General features: G+C 38.2%; 2 protein-coding genes across 2 annotated transcripts; both read right to left on the bottom strand.

Moving 5' to 3' along the window:
- Window positions 1-2,417: 2,417 nt before the first annotated feature.
- Window positions 2,418-3,380, bottom strand: LOC145510397 (olfactory receptor 7A17-like). Its single transcript, XM_081501508.1, has one exon. It carries the CDS (start codon window positions 3,348-3,350, stop codon window positions 2,418-2,420), a length of 933 nt encoding a protein of 310 aa, XP_081357634.1. The 5' UTR covers window positions 3,351-3,380.
- A 6,900-nt stretch (window positions 3,381-10,280) lies between these two features.
- Window positions 10,281-11,285, bottom strand: LOC145509820 (olfactory receptor 7A17-like). The gene has a single exon (XM_081499207.1). The coding sequence runs from the start codon at window positions 11,283-11,285 to the stop codon at window positions 10,281-10,283; it is 1,005 nt and encodes a 334-aa protein (XP_081355333.1).
- Window positions 11,286-23,893: the final 12,608 nt, after the last annotated feature.

Genomic DNA, 23,893 nt, shown 5'->3' with positions numbered 1-23,893 from the left:
TAATTCAGATATTCATTATTTTCATATCTATCCTTTCCAACATTCTGTCAAGTTTCCTATTACCGTAAAAGATGGAATCCTAATTGTGTTTGTATGTGTATATGTGTGTGTACAATTATGCCAGTTTCAAAGAAAACTTTATGAAACATACTATATAAACACAAAAATGTTTTATTTGCACAAAATATGAACTTCCACACATTTCATTTATTTCTTACAGCATCCATATGAAGTTATATTTAGTATTCCACATTAACTTCAGAAATAAAGAAATTGAGCTTCAGGGAGCTTAAAGTTTTCACAATTACATGCAAAGCACTTAAATATATGAGCACTGTATTATTATGCACAAATGGAAATATGCAGTACATTCTCTTAGTTTTTTTTATAACTCTTATAATTCATTAAATTGTGCACTTTAAATCTGCAGTTATTGTATCCCATCTCTCTGCACTCTCCCTCCCTCCCCCCATCCTACCCCTGTAGGTCATCACAGAGTGCCAGGTTGGACTCCCTGTATTATATAGCAACTTCTCATCAACTATCCATTTTACACACAACAGTGTACATATGTTGATGCTGCTTTCTCCCTCCCTCTTGCACTGTGTCCACAAGTCCACTGAAACAGGTCTTTGAGAGGAAATTATTTTTTAGAAATCAAAGGTGTCCCATAAAATATAATGGAAAATTTTCAAACATTTACGATTTAAACTTGGGAAAAACTTTGGGAATGTGTGAATATGGACAAAGGGGAAAATGTCTATATAACATATGGAGTAGAAGCTTAATAATGTGAATGACAAATTGTGAAGAGCAGTTGAATTCAAAGAAATGGGCATTCAAGTAAATAAATAGAAGGAGAAAGTTCTACTTCAACAATCAAAACAGTGAGATATCACTTCACACTGTCAGAATGGGCATCATTAAAAAGCCTATCAATAAAAAATACTGGAGAGGGTGTGGACAAAAGGGAACCCTCCTGCACTGTTGATGGGCATGCAAATTATTGGAGTCACTATGGAAAACAGTATGGAGGGTCCTCAAAACAGTAAAAATAGAATTGTCATATGATCCAGCAATTCTACTTCTAGGCATATATCCAAGGAATACTGTAATTTGAAAAGATACATGCACCCAAATAGTCATTGTAGCACTATTTACAATAGCCAAGACATGGAAACAATCTATAAGTCCATTAACAGATGAATGGATAAAAATGTGGTGTATATATATATATATTTGCATATATATATATCCTTGGAGAAGGAAATGACAACCCACTTCAGTATTCTTGCCTGGATAATCCCACAAACAGAGGAGCCTGACTGGCTACAGTCTATAGTGTCACAAAGAGTTGGTCATGACTGAGAAACTAGAACCACCACTACCATCAATGTATACACACACACACACACACACACACACACAAAATACATAATGAAATACTACTTAGACATAAAAATAATGAAATAATGCCATTTTCAGCAACATGGATAAACCTATATATTATCATAGTATGTGAAGTAAGTCATAAAGAGAAAGAAATATACCATATGATATCACTTACACATGGAATCTAAAATTACCTATGAAGCAGACTCACATACATAGAGAATAGACTTGTGGTTGCCAAGGAGGAGAGAGTGCTGGAGAGGGATGGATTGGGGGTTTGGGGTTAGCAGATGCAAACTATTATATATAAAATGGATAAACAACAAGGTCTTATAGTGTAGAGCACAGGGAATTATATTCAATGTGTGTGTGAAGATTCCTCAGTCGTGTCCGACTCTTTGTGACACCATGGACTATACAGTCCATGGAATTCTCAAGGCCGGAATACTGGAATGGGTAGTCTTACCCTTCTCCAGGGGATCTTCCCAATCCAGGGACTGAACCCAGGTCTCCCACGTTGCAGGCAGATTCTTTACCAGCTGAGTCACCAGGTAATCCCAAGAATATTGGAGTGGGTAGCCTATCCCTTCTCCAGCGGACCTTCCCCACCCAGGAATCGAACCAGGATCTCCTGTATTGCAGGTAGATTCTTTACCAGCTGAGTTACATGGGAAACCTACTATATTCAATAACCTGTGACAAAACCATGATGCAAAAGAATATGAAAAATATTGCATCATGGTTTTTGACGGAGGAGCCTGGTAGGCTGCCGTCTGTGGGGTCGCACAGAGTCGGACAAGACTGAAGCGATTTAGCAGCATATATATATATATATATACACACACACACACACACACACACATAAAACAATCACTTTGCTGTACAGTAGAAAATGATACAACATTGTAAATCAGCTATACTTCACTCAAATAAATTTTAAAAAAAAGGAAGAATAGCACCTTCTGCTTCTCAGGTTTTGAGCCCTACAGTCATGAATATTTCTTCAGCCCCAGGACAATTGGACCTTATATAACTGACATTCCAGTGATTCTTTTCAAAGCCCTCTTTATGTCTTTATTTCTGAGACTGTAGATGAAGGGGTTCAGCATGGGTGTGACCACTGTGTATATCACTGAGGCGATTGCACTTGAGTGTGAGCTGTAGGTACCTGTGGAGCTAAGGTACACTCCTAAGATAGTACAATAAAATAAGGAAACAACTGAGAGGTGAGATGCACAGGTGGAAAATGCTTTATACTTTCCATGGGCTGATGAGATGCCTCGTATGGAGGAAACTATCTTAGAGTATGAGTAAAGAATGCCAGTGAGGGAAGCACCACCCAACATTCCAGCTGCAAAATACATCACCATGTCGTTCAGAAATGTGTCAGAACAGGCAAGTTGAACCACTTGATTAATTTCACAGAAAAAATGGGGGATTTCCACGTCTGTACAGAAGGACAGCCACAACATCATTAAACTTTGGCTTAAGGAATTCAGGGCACTCATCACCCAGGACACAAGCACCAGCAGGCCACAGAGCCGGGGGTTCATGATGACCATGTAGTGCAGAGGCTGACAGATGGCCAGGAAGCGATCATAGGCCATCACAGCCAGGAGGAAATTTTCCAGTGCAGCAAAGAATAGGAAGAAGTATATCTGGGTGATGCAGCCTTCATAAGTTATAACTTTGCTCTGTGTCTGTATATTATTCAGCATCTTTGGGATGGTGGTGGAGATGAAACAGATGTCTACAAAGGACAGGTTGGAGAGGAAGAAGTACATGGGGGTGTGGAGGTGGGGGTCTGAGCTGACGGCCAGAATGATGAGCAGGTTTCCAAACACAGTGGTCAGGTACGTGGAGAGGAAAAGTCCAAATATGAGGGGCTGAAGTTCTGGTTCATTTGATAATCCCAGAAGAAGAAATTCTGAAATTTGTGTATCATTCACTGGTTCCATGTGGTGGAGATGGGTACCAGGAAAAAAAAATAATATGACTAAGTTTCTCAAAAATTGTGATTGGAAACCTAATTGAATTCTACAATATATACTTTTCATTAGAAGTCAGTATCCATAATTTGGCATGAAACTTTCCCCTTCAATGCATGCTCTTGTGCCTTCTTATCGTGCATCCAGCCTTTTGTCCAGGTGGTCAGGTATCCTACACTTTAAATAAGAAGTTAATGTGACATATTTGAGGAATGTCAGTTGAGGTTTGACCAATACCTAGGCAGAAAGTACAATATTCTCTATTGTTCTTCAATAATGGAGAAAAAATATAAAGAAAAAAATCATACAAATTTTCAGATGGTGACAGATGAAATGAACAAAAAGAAATCAGGTATAACAAAATGGTTAAAGGTATATTATTTTTCACTCAGTCATTGAGTTAGACTGGAAAATATTTGATTGGAGACCTCATGGAAAAGAGGGTGGGAGACACGAGGTTATCTGGTTGAGGTGTGTGCTGGTCAGAGTGAAAAGCCAGGGTGAAGGACCTAAAAAGCAGTTGTTTCAGAAAATCAAGGTTAAAAAGTAAGCCACTGTGTTCAGGGGAATGTGCAAGATGGAGAGTGATGTTAGTGTCAGAGAATTTGGAGGAACAAGATGTCCTTCCTGCTACAGCTGAGACTTCAAGTCATGGGGAACTTAGTTCACCATATTTTTACCTGCATTGTATTAATTTTGTTTCCAAGAGATCCAGTGATTAGAAATGAATCCCTTCCTTATTATTTTATTTTCTTTTTTTATAATTTATTTTTATATATTGGTTTGTATTATAAAGACCTCATACTGAAGACCCTTATACGTGGACTCGGGCTTCCCAAGTGGCGCCAGTGGTAAAGAATCCTCCTGTCAATGCAGGAGACATAAGAAGCACGGGTTCAATCCCTGGATCAGGAAGATCCCCTGGAGAAGGGAATGACAACCCACGCCAATATTCTTACCTGGAGAATCCCATGGACAGAGGAGCCTGGCAGGCTACAGCTCATAGGGTTGTAAAGAGTAGGACATGAATGAAGCGGCTTAGTACACACGTATGCATACATGGACTCAGGTATCCCTTTTCTGCCTTGGGAACTGTTCATGCTCCACAACACGCACATTTGTGCACTCACACACACACACACACACACACACACACACACACACACACACACACACATACACCCGTACTGGAATGATGCTACTACCAGTACACTCTCAGCTGCAATAATTGGGAAAAAAATGACACAATGCAAGCTGTCAATGTTTTGTCAATGTCAGTAATTATTTTTCCTGTAAAATTGTAGTGATAGCACCTAAATTCCAGTCACTAAGTCTCCCATGGACCTGTAAACATAGGTGGGCCTCCTTTTTAATGTGACCATTTTATGTCCAGTATTTAAAGAAAAATAAAGTATCACTTTAAAAAACTGAGAGGGGGAGAAAAGGACATGTAAGGGGAAAAAAGTTCTAACAAACTTAGGTAATTCGTAGTTTGTGGTGAGGATAAAGCTTCCTTAGTTTTGGCAATATTCCAGCCCCTGTTCTAACCCCATGTTACCCAGAATAGCAAAGCAGCAAAAAGCATTTTATCTAAAAAAGAAAGAAGAGATGTATTTACGTTATTAAATATCTGACAGATTTCCCACTAGGAAAATGAGCAAAAGGAATAAACCCATAATTCACAAAGTGAAATAAAATTCAACAAAAGTGGAGGATTTAAAGAATGATTTGGTAAAAGAATTCCTAAGTGATATCAGCTGTAAAACTTTTGTAGTTTGAAATTCTAGATTTACATTTTGGATCTGAATTTATTTGCTGTTTGAACATGGAGAGCCACTGGAACCTTTTAACTGTTAATATTATTACTCAAATTATTGGGATAGCAGTACTCACAAAAAGGTAGTTGACAGATTTAGTCAATATATGCAAAAAGTTTAGAATAGTTCCTTCCTGGTAGTAAATGAGTGGTTACCGCTGGTGATGACATTCGACTGATTTTTCTTTTTCCTCTCAAATGTTTCCATTGCTTTCCCACATCTTAGTCCCCAATCCGCAGCCTTATTTCAGTTTCCGGTCATCTTTCCCATCTATCACAGGCTGGTACAGGGCCCTCTATCCAATATTCACATTAAGCTAAAGATGTCTTTCTATATTACAAAGCTGACTGTTCAACTCCCTGACTTAACTCTCCCCACTGACTCCCCAATAGGGAATGGACCCCAAATACCATAATTTCAAACCCCAGCCTTGACTCTCCCTGAATGAACCACCAACTGTACACTCGTGCTGCCCTTACTCACCTTCATCTCATAAATATTGAACTTGGGCCACAGATTCACTAGATGCCACAGGCTCAAGTGTCAGCGTACATGCACCTGTTCCCTCTGCTTGGAGAGTCAATCACTGGTCTATCTGGTTTTTTTCACTTATCTCTGTATTAAAAACTCCATCTCCTGTTTTAGAGATGGAGTTTTGGACATCTCCTACATGAACTTTAAAATTATTCCCACAGAAAAAGGACAGTTTATCTAGTGATAATTTAGATAAAAGGTTATCATTGTGTGATTTTTATTAATTCAATATTTTCATCTAGACTATGAGTGCCTTGAGGCATGTATCAATATCATACATACTCCTCAACCCCCCAAATGTAGTTTAGTTGGGAAAAATAGCTGAATAAATACATTATATATTGCATAAAGCAATAAAAGAACATGTTCTCTCAGAAACTGTGGATGATTAGGGAAGAAAAAGAAGCAGGTAAATGCTAACGTAGGTATGGGAGGCATGCTGGAGGAATGTTTTCCATATTCTGAGATTCAGATTTATTAGAGTATCAGACTATAGTTTGTAAAAATAAAATAGGATATAACAAATTAAACACAGAAGAATAGAGTGCATTGTATTAATACATGTAAGGAGTTTATTCTTTTTGTTCAGCTGTTCTTGTGTGTGTGTGCATACACATGGGTGTATGTGTGCTAAGTCACTTCAGTTGTGTTTGACTCTATGTGAACCTATGGACTATAGCCCCCCAGGCTCCTCTGTCCATGGAATGCTCCAGGCAAGAACACTGAAGTGAGTTGCCATGCCCTCCTTCAGGGGATCTTTCCGACTCAGGGATCAAACCCACATCTCTCATGTCTCCTGCAGTGGCAGGTGGGTTCTTTACCACCAGCGCCACCTGGGAAGCCACATGCACGGGTGTATTCCTTGGTTGCCTGTGCACACAAGCTGGATCACATGTAAAAGGTGTGGTTTACTCTGGGACACATTCTGAAAAGCTTCTTATCCACTGCAGTTAATGCAATACTTACAAGAGAGGCTAGTCCTTAAAATGGTGAGAAGCAATGTGAATAGAGCTCAAGGGAAGAGTTTGGTTGCAGAGAGAACAGGCAGCACCATAGGTGCAGAAGTCAGACTCCAGGGACCACATGCTGACTGTAATTTTATTCCTCCACTCGCCTCATTATGGTATTCATATTAGAACCTTGACTGAATTTTTATTCTGTATTTATTCCTGTGTGTTTGACTACACATATTTTCATACATTTCAAAGAATGAGGTAATATGATAGTGGATGAGGATGTCACGTCTCTCAGTTTTGTTATGTGGCATCATTGTCATTCTTGGACTTTGAGTTCAGATCTCTTTTTGCTAAAACCATTGGTCACATTTCACTTCTGTTTCTGATTCTTGTCCCAAATGCAAAGACCTTCACACAATACAGTCTATAAAATCCTACCCTTGCCACAAAACTTACTTACTCCTTTCTCATTTGATTTATACCTAAGGACATTTTTGTCATACATGCCATTTTTTAATATATTCTTCTTTCTCCATGAAAATATGAGATCCAAAGCAGTGACCTCACCTGCTTTGTTCACTCTAATGGTTTCATAAAGGTGTGCATTTATACAGAAACAAATATTTTAGAAAATTAAATTTACAAAATGAAAAGAACACCAAGGGAAACAAAAACAGATTGAATATATTGGATTCAAAACAAACATATTAAGCAAAATAGAATGAGATAATAAAATGAACTTCTGAAAGAAAAATATAAAGTAACAGTAGTCATATTAACACAGGTTTTAAATATAATAATATGGGTAAAAACTTAAAAGAGAATAGAAAACGTAATTCAAAAAATAGTACAGGAAGTTATATCTAAAATTTTAATTTCTACCTACACAAACATAAATGGATTAAAATATGCTTATGAGAAACATGTAAGGAATCTTTAATTGTATGCAAAAGCATATATTCCACAAGAAGGCAGCAAATAATTGCTCTTTTAAAAATAGACTACTCACAAAAGGCAAAAGGTGGCAGAAAAGCAAAACATGTGAGATAATATGGTAATGCATATAACAAGTGGTTTATTCCTTCTATGGATGCATAGAAAGACTGCAAGAAAATCAAACCAGTCAATCATAAATGAAATCAATCCTGAATATTCATTGGAAGCATTGATGCTGAAGCTAAAGCTCCAATACTTTGGCCACCTGATGCGAAAAGCTGACTCATTGGAAACGACCCCGATTGGGAAAGATTGAAGGCAGGAGGAGAAGGGGACAACAGAGGATGAGATGGTTAGATGGCATCACTGACTCTATGGACATGAGTTTGAGCAAGCTCTGGGAGTTGGTTATGGATAGGGAAGCCTGACATGCTGCAGTCCATAGGGTCACAAAGAGTTGGACACGACTGAGCAACTAAACTGAACTGAACTGATGGATGCATAAGAACTTTTGATGTTTAAAAAATCAGTGGGAGAGAGGATAAAATATGACTAATTAATAGATTTAAACATCCCAAATTTATAAGCTCTCATGCAACCCAACAACAGATATATACATATAAATACATGATTTAAATTGCAAAGAGCAAAAAAATTTTTTTAAAGAATTTGTAAATCTTTGTTTAAAGAAATGCAATTAAAAAACCAAGAATAAATGGAGAATGGGAAAGTGGTTGGAGCTTGGAGCAGTTTGGGGTGAAATGATACCTGAGACACCTATATGTGAGGGAAAGAGTGGGGAGAGAGAAGTTGTATGTATCTATTTCAGCATAGAAAGCTTGTCAAGGTATTTAAAATACATCTCATTCTCCCCCTCATCCACATGTTAAAGTGTAATTCAAGGTCTTTTCTCTCAGAGCTGGAGATGAAATAGATTATAAAAGAAATGATACAGAAAAAAACCTGGAAAGAATAAAACAATCTGAATCCAGTGTATAAAGCAAAGAATATGCATAAACAGTTTGTGATACAGCAAATAGCTAATAAACCTCCAAATATATCCAGTCTCCCAGGTAATAAACAGTTGCAAAGATAAGCTCTTTACTAGCTTCTGTTTGCATATTAAATTTAACTTTTTTCAAGTGAATGCTCAGTGTAAGAGAAAATTTTGTGAAATGTGTATCAAAAATTGTAGTTTTCAGGTAGTAGTTATGCTGTTGATTTGAATCTTTGTGACCCCATGGACTGTAGCACACGAGCCTTCTCCGACTTTCACTATCTCCCAGAATTTGCTCAAATTCATATCCCATCTTAAAAAATTTTTAAATTAACACAATGTCATCATTTCACTGCAAATTCCTTTTCATGTAATAGTTTATTTTCCTATCCTAAATCTCCTTGGAAATGTTCAAATATTACTGAGACCATTGTGCTTCCAATTTCTTCTTGAATTTCATCCAAATATATTTTCATTCCTACCGCTTATTATCACAAATAATCTTGTACTGCTGAATGTGATAGGTGATTCTCTTTTAACATATTAAATAAGTTGTTTATAAATCAGTTAATCAAACATGCACATAACTGGGAGATCTGTTGGCTCTGAGCCAGGTATTTGGGTTTCTAAGTGACTGCAGGTAAATGTTCTTGGATCTCATTCTCTGTGGCTTTCTCCTGAAGTGTCTACTGGGCTCTAAGACTCACCTGGATGGAAAGGTTGAGATGGAGGTCTCTGAGTGGAAGTCCAAAACTTCCCCAGCTGGTTGATGGTGGAGAATGAAGCTCTGTTCCCAGACAAGAAAGAAGTGAAATATGGGTCCCCCTGCCAGACTCAAGAATCCAAATGCACAAACCATGACTTCTCCAGCTCAAAGTGGAACATGCTTAGACCTAGCAGCAGTGGAGATATTTACAGCTCTGCATATCCACTGTATTTTCTCATTAGCACATTTTCCACTGTTACTCCAACCCCAAGCACACTTCCCCATGGGAACTTATCAGGACAGAATGGAAATTTTCTGGGCTGATTTGTTCCCAAGAGACCAGTTAGATGTCAAGTGTATCCAATGCTTATTACTACTCCGTGAACTCTTCTGGATTCCAAAGTTATAATACTAAACATTTTTAAAGCCCTGAGACAAAGATTTCTCCAAAGCTAAGTCTGATTGTCCCATTTGTTCTTTACAAAAGTCCATCCAATGAGGACTATACAATCAGAACCCTCATTCTAAATTTTTAGAATTGTTGTTCAGAGGGGTTAGATAGGTCATGTAGATACAAAAATCAATGAGGGGAAAGACTAAAATATCTTACACTAAAATCTGTACACTAAATATCTTACACTAAAACCTGTAAGATATTGATGAGAAAAATTGAAGAAGACAAATAGATGAAAAAATGTAAGGTGTCCATGGCTTGGAAGACTCAATATTATTGAAATGCTGATACTACCCAAAGCATTCTACAGATTCACGCACCCTCTATCAAAATTTCCAAAACTTTATTCATAACAAAGCTCAATAAATTGAGTTCCTTAAATTGTGTAGATGAGTTGAAATCAAATAAAAGGAAATTCCTAGAAATAAATGGACAAGTTCTCCTTCCAAAATCTGGTTAAAACATAGCAATTTCTGGCTCCATTTACTTAAACCCTGCAATCATGGGTAGTTCTTCAGCCCCAGAACAGATAATCCTTCTATACCTCCCTTCCTAATGATTCTTTCCAGAGCCCTCTTTATGTCTTTGTTCCGCAGACTATAGATGAAGGGGTTCAGCATGGGTGTGACCACTGTGTACATCACTGAGGCAATTGCACTTGAATGTGAGCTGTGGGTAGCAGCAGAGCTAAGGTACACTCCTAAACACGTACAATAAAATAAAGAGACAACTGAGAGGTGAGATGCACAGGTGGAAAATGCCTTATACTTCCCCTGAGTTGATGAGATTCTTTGTATTGAAGAAACTATCTTGGAATATGAATAAAGAATCCCAGCGAGGGAACCACCACCCAATATTGCAGCTGCAAAATACATCACTATCTCATTAAGAAATATGTCAGAACAGGCAAGTTGAATCAACTGATTAATTTCACAGAAAAAGTGGGGGATTTCCAAGTCTGTACAGAAGGACAATCTCAACACCATTACACTTTGTAACAAGGAATTCAGGGCACTCATCATCCAGGACACCAGCACTAGCAGACCACAGAGCCGGGGGTTCATGATGACCGTGTAGTGCAGAGGGTGACAGATGGCTACAAATCGGTCATAGGCCATCACAGTCAGGAGAAACATGTCCAGTACTGCCAACAGTATGAAAAAATACATCTGGGTGATGCAGCCTTCATAGGTTAGTACTTTGCTCTGTGTCCTTATGTTCTGCAGCATCTTTGGGATGGTTGCCGAGGTGAAGCAGATGTCTACAAAGGACAGGTTGGAGAGAAAGAAGTACATGGGGGTGTGGAGGTGGGGTTCTGAGCTGACGGCCAGGATGATGAGCAGGTTTCCAAACACAGTGATCAAGTACATGGAGAGGAACAGACCAAATATGAGGGACTGCAGTTCTGGTTCTTTTGAGAATCCCAGAAGAAGGAATTCCAAAATTTTTGTATCATTCCCTGGTTCCATGTGGTGAATGTGACTATCAAGAAACAAAAATAACATGACTAGTTTTCTCAGAAATTAGCATTGTAAACATAGTTGAAATTCTACAATTCATATTTTGCATTTAATATTAATATCTATAATTTTTATATGAAAAATTTCCCTCAAGTGATTCCATGTGCTATCTCTGAATACTTCATCCCACATTCAATCTCCTCCCTATAAAATCATTTATTCTAAACTTTGAAGAGAAATTATGTCACATATTTGGCAGTATAGATTGAAGACTGATTAACTTCTAGATAAAGAGGATACAGTGCTGATATACAATAGTTCATACAGTTCAATGATGGAGAAAGAATAGAAGCAAATAAGAAATTATAAAAATCATTAGATAACGACAAGCTGTGTAAAGCTAAAAAAATCAGGTATAAGAAAGAGACTTAAAGGGTGTATTAATTTTTTGTGATAAAGATAAGCTTTCTTGGTCCTGGAAACCTTTCAATCCTGGATACTCAGAAGAGTAAAGAAGCAAAAAGCATTTTACCAAAAAGAAAGGAATGATATATTTATAAGATCAATGTAGAACATCCTACTAGAAAAATTGGCAAGAGGAGTAAATTAAAAATTCACAAAGGAAAGTATTGAAACTACATCAAAAATGGAGGATTTTAAGAAGTTATCAGTTAAAATATTTTTCTAAACAAGATCAAATGCAAAACTTTTATGATTTGAAGCTCTTTCTAAGTGATATCAAATGCAAAACTTTTATAATTTGAAACTCTGGTTTTGAGTTTTGGTTCTGCACATATTTGCTGTTTGATTTTGCAAAGTCACTGGAAATATTCTAAATGTTAATATCTTCACCCAAACAACAGGAATAGCAGTATCCATTCTCTTGGAGTAGCTGACAGATTTAGTGGTGGTGGGTTAGTCGCTAAGTCACAGAAGCCTGACAGATTTCATCAGTACACATAAAAAGCTTTGCATCGTTCCTTCCTGCTGATGGCTTCTCTGGTGGCTCAGCGGTAAAGAATTAGCCTGCCAATGCAGGAGCCACAGGAGATGCAGGTTTGATCTCTGGGTGGGGAAGATTCCCCTGGAGAAGAAAATGTCAACCCACTTTAGTATTCTTGCCATGGGTGGAGGAGACTGCTGAGCTACAGTCCATGGGGTCTCAAAGAGTCAGACATGACTGAGCAGGCATGTGCACTAAACTATAGCTGCTTCCTGTTAGTAAATGGTTACCTCTGACAATGAGATTTGACTGTTTTTTTTTTTTTCCTTCTTCCTCTCAAATGTCTCCACTGCTTTCCTATTGAGGTTCCCAATATCACTCGTCTTTCACAGGCTGGTACCCCTGCAGCCAATATTTACACGGACCCATAGAAACCTTTCTATATTACAAAGCAAACTGCCCAACTTCTCCCAGGGTCTCCCCACTGGAGGATGAACCCCAAATCCCATAATTTCAAACTCTAGGCTTGACTCTTATTGTCTGAATCACCAACTTCATTTCTTTGTGCTACGTTCACCCACATCAATTTCATGAATATTGATCTTCAGTCACAGCATCACTGGATATCACAGGCTCAAGACTCAGAGTCTATGTGTATCTGTTTCCCTCTGCTTGGAGAGTCAACCATTGGTCTATTTGGAAATTTTTATTCACCACTATCTTCAAAATGTCATCTTCTTTATTAGACTGCCTATGTAATCTTGTTCATGAATCCTTTTAAAAAATATTCCCACATATAAAGAAGTGTTTCTTTTGCAATAACTTGTAACTTTTATTTAATTATATACCTATTATCCTCTCTAGCTGTGAGTGCCTTGAGGCATTTATTAATATCATGCATACTCCTCAACACCCCAGACTTAATTTAGTTAGGAACAGTAGCTGAGTAAATATACATTGCATAAAGGAATAAAATAATATGTTCTCACAGAAGTTGCTGATGATGAAAGAAGAAAAAGAAGCCAAGAAATACTAACAGAGGTATGGAAACATACTGAAGAATATTTTCCATATTTTGAGATCCAGATCTATTAAAGGGTCAGACTATGTGGTTTGTAAGAATAAAATAGAATAGAATAAGTAAAACACAAAAGAAGATATCAGAGTGCATCATACATAATAAGGGTGTTTTTGGTTCTCTGTTCAGATGTCCTGGAGAAGGAAATGGCAACCCACTCCAGTATTCTTGCCTGGAAAATTCTATGGTTGGAGGAGCCTGGAAAGCTACCGTCCATGGAGTTGCAACGAACTGGACACAACTGAGCCACTAACACACTTGTTCAGATGTGTTTGTGTCTGTACGTGTGTGCACATATGCCTACGTATCTATTCCTTGCTTGCCTGTGCACATATACTAGATCACATGTTAAAAACATGTAGACAGCTTGGACATTTCAAAGAAGTTTCTTATCCACTGAGATAAATGCAAGGATAGGGAAAGCAATCTTGTTGAGGGAAAGCAATACAAATAAAGAGCTCAACAGAAGAGGCAGGTTACAGAGAGAGCAGGCAGCAGCATTGGTACTGAAGTGATCTGAGACTCAAGGATGCCACACTGAGCACAATTCTTTTCCTCTTTTTACAACATCACAGTATCCACATGAAAATCCATTGAATTTTTATATCATCTTTGTTCCTGTGTATTTGACTACTTCTATTTTTATATGGTTCAGTGGGCTTCTCTGGTAGCTCAGCTGGTAAAGAATCTGCCTGTAATGCAGGAGACCCTGGTTCGATTCTTGGGTTGGGAAGATCCCCTGGAGAAGGGATCAGCTACCCATTCCAGTATTCGTGGGCTTCCCTCATGGCTCAGATGGTAAAGAATCAACCTGCAATATGGGAGACCTGAGTTTGATCCCTGGGTTGGGAAGATCCCATGGAGGAGGGCATGGCCACCCACTCCAGTATTCTTGCCTGGAGAATCCCCATGGACAGAGGGGGCTGGCGGGCTACAGTGCATGGGGTCATAAAGAATCAGACACTACTGAGCAACTAAGCGCATGTGGTTCAATAGTGGATGAAGCTGACCCTTTCGTTAATTTTCTTATGTGTCATTTTCTTTATTATTTTGGGGCTTTGTTTTTGTCCTATTTTTTTTTTTGAAAAACCCATTGGTCACACTCTACTTCTCTTTTTTATACTTCACTTCTTTTACTTATTTAAATTTTTAAAAAACTATAATGGAGTATAGTTGATTTACAATGCTGTACTAGTTTCAGGCATACAATAAAATGACTAAGTCAAACAGAGACATATATCCATTCTTTTTCAGGTTCTATTTCACTTTCTGATTCTTGTTCCAGATGAGGAAGTTGTCTCACAGTGTGATTTATAAAATCCTATACATGCCACAAAATCTACCCTTCATTTCATTTGGCTTATGCCTATGAGCATTCTGTAATACACATATTTATTTTATTGTAATCTTCTTTCTCCATGCAAAAAAAAAAGGAGATCCAAAAAGCATGGACCTCACCTGCTTTCCTTGCTCTTGTGGCTTCATAAAGGTGGGCATTTATATAAAACAGATTTTTAGAAAATGAAATTTATGAAATAAATAGAATAGCATGCTAAATATAGTGGATACAAAACAACTAAACAAAATTGAATAAGATAGTAAGATGAATTTTTGAAAGAAATAACATATAAAATAACAATAGTCAAATTTACACAAGTGAAATGAAATGAACAAAAACCTAAAAAAAAGAATAGGCATTATAATTTTAAAAATCATTACAGTAAGCGGTATGCAAAAATATAAATTCAACCTTAAATACATATGTGAGTGAAAGTTACTCAGTAGTGTCTGACTCTTGGTGACCCCATGTACTGTATCCTGTAAGGCTCCTCTGTCATTGGAATTCTAGAGGCAAAAATACTGTCATGGATAGCCATCCCCTTCTCCAGGGGATCTTCCTGACCTAGAGATCAAACCCAGGTCTCCCACATTGCAGGCAGATTCTTTACCATCTAAGCCACCAGGGAAGCCCTAAAATGGATCCAAACATGTTCATGAAAAAGAAATAAGCAATAAATTAGTTGAATGCAAAAGTATGTGTTCCACAAAAGGGCAACAAATTATTGCCATTTTAAAAACAGATTTACTCATAACAGGCAAAAGGTAGGCCTAAGTAAAAACATGTGAATAAGACGGCAATTCACATAAACAATGGTTTATTATTACTAAGGAGGCAGAAGAATTTCTATGTTTGAAAAGCAGTGGAAGGGAGGCCAAAATATGACCAACTGACAGTTTTGACCATTTCCAATTTATGCACTCTCATACAACCCAACAAATGCAGTATACACACATACAAGAATTAAATGACGCATAGCAAACTTCCTTTAAAAATGATAACCCTTTGTTTGAAAGAATGCAACAAAAACAAGAATAAAGAGAGACTCACATAGGGAATCTGGAGTAGGGGAAGTGGTTGCAGTTTAGAGCATTCTTCAGTGAAATGGAGCCAAGAAATGGTGCCTGACACACTTGTGTTGGGAGGGGAAGAGTGGGGACAGAGAAGCTGCCTGTATCTCTAGTTTCAGCAACAAGACTTGTCAAGGCATTTAAAATACATTTCATGCTCCCCTTCTTCCACCTGTTGGAGTGCAGTTCCTGACCTTTTCTTAGCCAGAGGCGAAAGAAATGATAAAAGAAGGGGTGTAGGAAAAAAAAAGAAAAAGAATAGAACACTCAGAAGCCAGTATGTGAAACAATTTGCATGGAGAGTTTACAGTAGGGAAAGTAAATAGCTAATAAATCCCAAAATATATTCAGCCCATAGGTAGTGAACTAATTGCAAAGTTAACCCCTTTACCATATGCCTGTTTGTATAGTAAATGCAATTTTTAAACAGGTGAACACTCAAATCTGAGTAAAGACTCTGTGACATGTGTGTCTCAAGAACTGTGTTTCCAGGTAGTTACTACAGCCATTGATCTGGATCTTTCTTATGAATGCTCCAATATATTGCATCTTAAAAATTAAAAAGTAAATAAAATGTTGTCACTTCACTACAAATCACTTCTAACCAAATAGCTTATTTCCTATTCCCATCAACTGCAAAAGTCCTTGGAAACATTCAAATTTTACTGATCACTATGCCTCCTATTTCTTCTTGAGTCTCTTCCAACTAGATTTTCATCCATATAACTTAATTGTCAACTGTAATTCTTGTATTTCTGAATTCATAGGTACTTTTCTTTTAAGTTGTTAAATACATTTGTTATAAATTAATCAAGCAAGCATGGAGATCTCTTGGCTCTGGGTCAGTTGTTTAGGTTTTCAGGTGACCCCAGATAAATAATGTTGAGTTTCATTCTCTGTGACTTTCCCCTTCAGTGGTTATTTCTTGCTTGGACTCACCTGGATGGGAAGTCTGAGAGGAAGGTCTCTGTGTGAAAGTCCAAATTCTTCCCTGAATGGTTGATGATGTTGATTGAAGTTCTGTCTTCAAACAAGAGCTGATTAGGAAGCAGTGAAGCAAAACCAGACTTGGGAATCTAAATGAAAAACCATGCCTTCTCCAGCTCAAGATGGAATTGCTCAGACATTGCAGGAGAGGAGATATTTATATCTCCTTATGTTTTCTGCATCTCCTCATTATTTTCAGCACATTTTCCATTGTTACTCCAACCCTTGAACACATCATTTCCTCAGGGAAACTTGTCTGGAGAGAATGGAAGTTTTCCATGCTGATTTGCCATTCCCAGGCAAACAGGTTAGAAGTCAGATGAATCTGTTTCTTATTGTTACCCCATGAACTCTCCTCTCACCCAGAGGTCTGACATTGAAACTTTTTACAACCTTCAGTCAAAGTTTTCTTCCATGTCTAAATCTGAGGAACCTATCTTGACTAGGTCACTTGGCCCTCCAAAACACTGGCTTGTGATGGGAACACAACTCCTGATATCTACAGAAAATTACTGTTTCTTCTTCAGTAAGTGAGAGAAGTGTGTGCCTTTGTTATAAAACCATGGATAGAATAATCCTAGGCTTCATAATGCTTTTAACACATAAATAGGATTTACATGCTTTAAATGCATATGAAAAGTTGATATTTAGTCCTTTATTTATGAAACATTTGATAATTATAAGATATCCACTTTGATCTTTTAATACACCATGGGCTGAGCTTAGAATCTTACATATTATTTCATTTACTTTTTGCAATAGTCCATCTTATGAGGACTGTACAATAATGAGCCTCCTTCTAAATTTGCAGTGATTGCAATTTGGGTGATTGGCCTAAAACTTATGAACTGAGTAAGGTGTGTGTTTTGATTAGAACATGAGATATTTCTAGTTCTCTCGCTCCAGGCTAAGGCTTCTCAATCAGAGATGATTTTATCTTCTGAAGACACTTGGCAATATCTGGAGAAATAGTTGATTGTCATATCAGGGGAAGTGCTACTCACTGATAGTGGGTTCAGGCCAGGGATACAGTTCAACAGTTTGCAAAGTAGAAAACTGTCCCAACCCTATAGAATTATCCAGAACAATGTCAACAGTAGTGAAGTTCAGAAACACTATTCAGAGCAAGCACTTCTCCCAATGTAGATGTGTACATGAATCACTGGGGTATCTTGTTTAAATGAAGATGCAAATTTGGCAGGACTTTTAAAGTGCTACACTCAATATGTCAGTAAATTTGGAAAACTCAGCAGTGGCCAGAGGACTGGAAAATGTCAGTTTTCATTCCAATCTCAAAGAAGGGCAATGCCAAGTTCTAACTACCAAACAGTTGTGCTCATTTCACACGCTATTACGGTTATGCTCAAAATCATTCAAGCAAGGATTCAGCAGTTCCTGAGCTGAGATTTTCCAAATGTGCAAGCTGGGTTTCAAAGAGGTAGAGGAACCAGAGTTCAAACTGTCAACATTCTTTGGATCATGGAGAAAGCAAGGGAGTTCCAGAAAAAATCTAATCCTGCTTCATTGACTACAATGAAATCTTCGACTTTGTGGATTGCAAGAAACTGGAAAATTCTTAAAGGGATGGGAGTACCAGATCACCTTATCTGTCTCCTGAGAAACCTGAATGTGGGTCAAGAAGCAATAGAATTGGACATGCAACAACTGACTTGATCCAAATTGGAAAAGGAGTACTTCAAGGCTGTAGAATGTCACCCTGCTGTTTAACTTCTATGCAGAATGCATCACGTGAAATGCCGGGCTGATGAAGCATAATCTGCAATCAAGATTAGTGGGAGAAATATCAACAACCGCAGATATGAAGATAATATCACTTTAACGGAAGAAAGTGAAGAGAAACTAAAAACCTCTTGATGAGGGTGAAAGAGGAGAGTGAAAAAGCTGGCTTGAAATTCAATATTCAAAAAACTAAGATCATGGCATCCAGTCCCATCACTTCGTGGCAAATAAAAGGGAAAAAGTGGAAGCAGTGATGGATTTTATTTTCTTGGGTTCCAAAATCACTGTGGATGGTGACTTCAGCCATAAAATTAAAAGATGGTTGCTCTTTGGAAGGAAAGTTATGAGAAACCTGGATAGCATATTAAAAAGCATAGATATCACTCTGCCAACAAGGGTCCAAATAGTCAAAGCTATGGTCTTCCCAGTAGTCATGCATGGATGTGAGAGTTGGACTATAAAGGAAGCTGAGCACCGAAGAATTGATGCTTTCAAGTTGTGTTGGAGAAGACTCTTGAGAGTCCTTTGGACTGCAAGGAGATCAAACCAGTTGATCCTAAAGGAAATCAACCCTGAATATTCATTGGAAGGACTGTTGCTGAAGCTCCAATACTCTGGCCCCTTGATTTGAAGGGCCAACTCATTGCAAAAGACCCTGATGATGGGAAAGATTGAAGGCAACTGGATAAGGGGGCAGCAGAGGATGGGATCGCTAGATAACATCGACTCAATGGACATGAATTTGAGCAAATTCTCATAGATAGTGGAGGACAGAGTAGCCTGGTGTGCTGCAGTCCATGAGGTTGCAAAGAGTAGGACATGACTTAGCAACTGAAAAACAGCAACAGGGCTGCCCAGAGGTCCTGCATTTGTAATAAATTCCCAGATGTTGTTGATGTTGTAAGTTTTACTCTGTGGACCACACTCTGAATGTCAATACTGTGGTCCAGAGTAAAGTGTATGTCTTTTAGGTCTTCTCTATTAAGAATCTTCCTTTCCACTTCTGGTCTAATGTAAGGTGGTCAAACGTTGAACTCAGTCATTCTACTACTGCATATACAACTTTATATGTGCCTCTTGGGTATTTCACTGTTGGTAGGAAATAATAATTTTGATCTGTGTATCCCTTTGTGTAAGTGGGTAAATTTCACCTAAGCAGTTATTGTCTAAGTTGATAATATTTTAGATATCACAGGAAATTACTTGGCACAGATAGATGCTCAATTCACCGCAGCTGTTATGACTATGTCTGAGCTCAGAATTTACTAAAATCATTGGGACTCCAGAGTATCTATTAAAATAAGAAGGGAGTCCTGGAATACTCTGATCATGGATTGAATTGTGATTTTAAAGGCATATCTCCTCCCAAAATTCCACACAGGGAGGAGAGTGTTTGAGAGCCACCATTCTATGCCTTATTCTACACAGGGACATAAACTCTGACCCCCTCATGCTGGCTCCATATTATCTCAGGAAGAAGTTTTAGACTATCTCAAGCTATTTTACTGGTTTTACAGTCTATTCAGAATATGTGCAAAGCTGCCATTTCTTGGTGAATCATCGTATTTCTCCAACTCTTTTTATCTTCCTTTGTAGCAAGTCTGTAGCATAGAATTCATAAGCAATTGATGTCAGTAGTAGTATGAAATACTTGTGTTTGTTTCTACCTCGAGTAGAATTTTTGTTTTTCAAAATTACTGCATTACTCCCTTATTCTCTTAAGAGGAATGTACCTCCCATCCATTACTTTGTGCCTTGAAGGTGCAAGTGGGAGGAATACATGTCCCCACTTGGGAATCTTGACATGACATGCTCAGAGCCTAAGGAGAAGCTGTAGGAGGCTTTAGAAGAGCCCACCCTTTCTATTACTATTACTGTTCCTCTCTATCATGAGAATGGGCACTTTCCACCTAGGAGCTGGCCACTGGTATGGCTCCCCCGACATGCAGGTAGCCTAGCACAATTTGGCCAGAGCCATAGACACTTTGCACCATGCATCTAATATGATAATAGGTAAACAATTGTTATTTGAAGCCACCACGTTTAGGGAGTTGCTTGTTGCCACAGCAAAATTGACTACTATACCACTTTGCATGCATACTAAGTTGCTTCAGTCATGTCTGACTCTTTGCAACCCTAAGGACCATAGCCCATCAAGTTCCTCTGTCCATGGGATCCTCCAGACAAGAATACTAGAGTGAGTTGCCATGCTCTCCTCTAAGGGATCTTCTTGTCCCAGGGATTGAACCTGCATCTCTTGTGTCTGCAAATCGTTAGGTGGGTTCTTTACCTCTAGTGCCACCTGGGAAGCCCTATATCACTTTACATGATGTTTAATGATAATTAATATTTTTCTACCAACTAAATGGGTACTACAGGATACAGACCTGTTCAAGTAAGTATTCTCATGTGATGTGCACATGGGAATAAAATCTCTAAAAGAAAAATCACAGCCTGAAACATTTCAAATATTAAAAAATTTAATCCTGAGTACTTTCATTTAGTCCCCACTGGTTTAATTACTGATTTACGGAATGATAATAAAATAATTCCATGAATACCTTATTTTCTGAGCTCAAATTATTCTCAATTTCCTTCCAAAACTCAGGAATCAAATAGATTTAGATACCAAAGTGCTACTTGTACTATCTGGGGAGGGAACTGGCAACTCACTCCAGTATTCTTGCCTTGAGAATCCTATAGACAGAGTAGCCATGGGGTCGCAAAGAGTTGGACACAACTTGAGTGACTAATCCACACATACTTGCACTATTACATCTTTTATTAGATAGTATTTTTTATTTTTGCCTTTCAATTAATTTATTTATTATTTTAATTAATTAATTATTTTTTTCCTTTTATATTTTTTAAATTATTTATTTTAGTTGGATGTTAATTACTTTATAATATTATAGTGGTTTTTGCCATACATTGACATGAATCAACCCTGGGTGTACATGTGTTCCCCACCCTGAACCTCACTCCCACCTCCCTCCCCATCCCATCCGTCAAGGTCATCCCAGTGCACCAGCCCTGAGCACCCTGTCTCATGCATCGAACCTGGACTGGCGATATGTTTCACATATGATAATATATCGGGAACCGTGTTAGGCATTACTGAAAAAATGGAGGCACGGCCCCAACCCCTTCTCCTCATACCACAGGCACGGTCCCGGGATGAAGAAGTTAGGTCTTGTGATTCTGACTTGTTCTTTCCTTTCTTCGGTTGAGTTGACTGCAAAGAATGTTAAGGTGCTTATTGTTCTTGAGAGGAGCATGAGAAAGCACAAAGCCTTCTGCAGTTGTGCCCAGAAAATAATCCATAAAGTTAACCATTGACATTTGTTCAAGGATCTTTACACAGAATGTTCCAGGATGAGCACGTAGGCTGCAGCTTGAGGCCATGGGAAGGAGACCCATTGTTATCTGAGACCTGCTTGTGAAGGAAATGTTTATGGCAAAAGAAGTTTGCTGAGTTTAGGGTTTAGGAATAATTAAGAATAGTTAGAAGCTAAAAGTTTAAGGAATGTTGTAGTGTTAGCATATTTTACTATAGCTTATAGAGATTAGGAATTTTAGAGATACTAATAGCTAGAAGCCTTTTTAGGAGATAGTGAGCTTAGGATACTAGGGGCTAGAAGGATTTAGAAAGATAAGAAATAAACTGAGGAATGTGGTATGCAGCCCAGATATAAGCATGAGTTACAATGTAATCACAAGTTAAATATAGGATACTTAAGAGAAAGTAGATAATAGATAGTAAACCTGATTCTGAGAGAATTGCTAAAGCAGGAACTCTGGTTGAAGGGCAACAATGATTTCTGGAGACAATAAATTTTGGTGAGGGGGAACTGAAGATGTCAAACCTCTGACCTAATGACTTTGTTAAAGTATAAAAGAAAACCTGATGCTTGAAATAAACATGCAGTCCCGCACCTTGAGGCAGAGGCTGCATCATTCTCCGCCAACACCGCTCATCCCTTCAGGCCGATTCCCTGGCTGCTGGAGCTGGACTCTGGCAATAATATATATGTTTCAATGCTATTCTCTCAAATCATCCCACCCTCACCTTCTCCCACAGAGTCCAAAAGACTATTCTATACATCTGTGTCTCTTTTGCTGTCTTGCATATAGGGTCATCGTTACCCTCTTTCTAAATTCCATATATATGCATTATTATACTGTATTTCACATCTTTCATTAGATATTAAAGAAATATTCATTCTCTCTCCTCTCTCCCTCTCTCTCTCTGTCTCTCCAAACAATGTTAGAGAGAGTTGTAAAATACAGTTCCTGTCTCGATTGTGGAAATCTAGAAAGCACTTACTTTAACAGGAAAGGGGCAAATAAACTATGAAATTGTATCTTTTCTTGAACCTATTGAAGACTGGAAATCTCAGAGAAACCATCTATTCTGAAATCTGAGGTGAGTCAGGTGCATCCAATAAGAGTCAGGGACTTGAGGAAGTGTTTTCTTGGGGGACTGTCATGGGAGAAAGGTCATGTCAACATTCATCAGGCAAGGTTTCAGTTAAAATCTTGCTGTTGCTCAGTTGCTAAGTCATGTCTGACTCTTTGGGACCCCATGAACTGCAGCATGCCAAGCTTTCCTGTCTTTCACTATCTCTGTGTATTTGCTCAAAAACTCACGTCCCTTGAGTCAGTGATGCCATCCAACCATCTCATCCTCTGTCATCCCCTTCTCCTCCTGCCCTCAATCTTTCAGCATCAGGGTCTTGTCCAAGAAGTCAGCTTTTCTCACCAGGTGGCCAAAGGATTGGTGCTTCAGCTTCAGCATCATTTCTTCCAATGGATACTGAGGGTTGATTTCCTTCAGGATTGACTGGTTTGATCTCCTTTCTCCCCAAGAGACTCTCAAAAGTCTCCAGCATCACAAGTCAAAAACATCAATTCTTTAGTGCTCAACCTCCTTTATGGTCCTACTCTCACATCTGTACATTACTACTGGAAATACTATAGCTTTGAGTATAGGGACCTTTGTCGGCAAAGTGATGTTTCTGCTTTTTAATATGTTATCTAGGTTTGTCAGAGCTTTCCTTCCAAGAAGCAAGTGTCTTTTAATTTCATGGCTGCAGTCACCATCCAGGGTGATTTTTGAGCCCAAGAAAATAAGTAAACATCTTAAAGATTATTTTTTTAATTTTAAATTAGTTTATTTATCTATTTTTTAACTTTACAATATTGTATTTGTTTTGCTGTACATTGACCTGAATCCACCATGGGTGTACACGTTTTCCCCTTCCAGAACCCCCCTCCCACCTCCCTCCCTATCCCATCCCTCTGGGTCATCCTGGTGCACCAGCCCCGAGCACCCTGTATCATGCATCGAACCTGGACTGGCGATTTGTTTCACATATAATAATTTACATGCTTCAGTGCCATTCAAGACTATTTAAAGATCAAGTGTCGGTTGACTACCATGAGAATAGAGAATTCTAGGAAAGGTTATAATATTTCATTGCAATTCTCAGATAA

Source organism: Giraffa tippelskirchi, chromosome 6 (genome assembly GCF_054371585.1).
Source record: "Giraffa tippelskirchi isolate mGirTip1 chromosome 6, T2T-mGirTip1v1.2.pri, whole genome shotgun sequence".
In the NCBI taxonomy this organism is placed as follows: domain Eukaryota; kingdom Metazoa; phylum Chordata; class Mammalia; order Artiodactyla; family Giraffidae; genus Giraffa; species Giraffa tippelskirchi.
Note: the sequence above shows the minus strand (reverse complement) of the source record. Positions and strands in the feature narration are given on the sequence as shown.

Excerpts from the sequence above, each read along its gene's own strand:
- LOC145510397 (XM_081501508.1), bottom strand. The coding sequence starts at position 3,350 with ATGGAACCAGTGAATGATACACAAATTTCAGAATTTCTTCTTCTGGGA.
- LOC145509820 (XM_081499207.1), bottom strand. The coding sequence starts at position 11,285 with ATGTTATTTTTGTTTCTTGATAGTCACATTCACCACATGGAACCAGGG.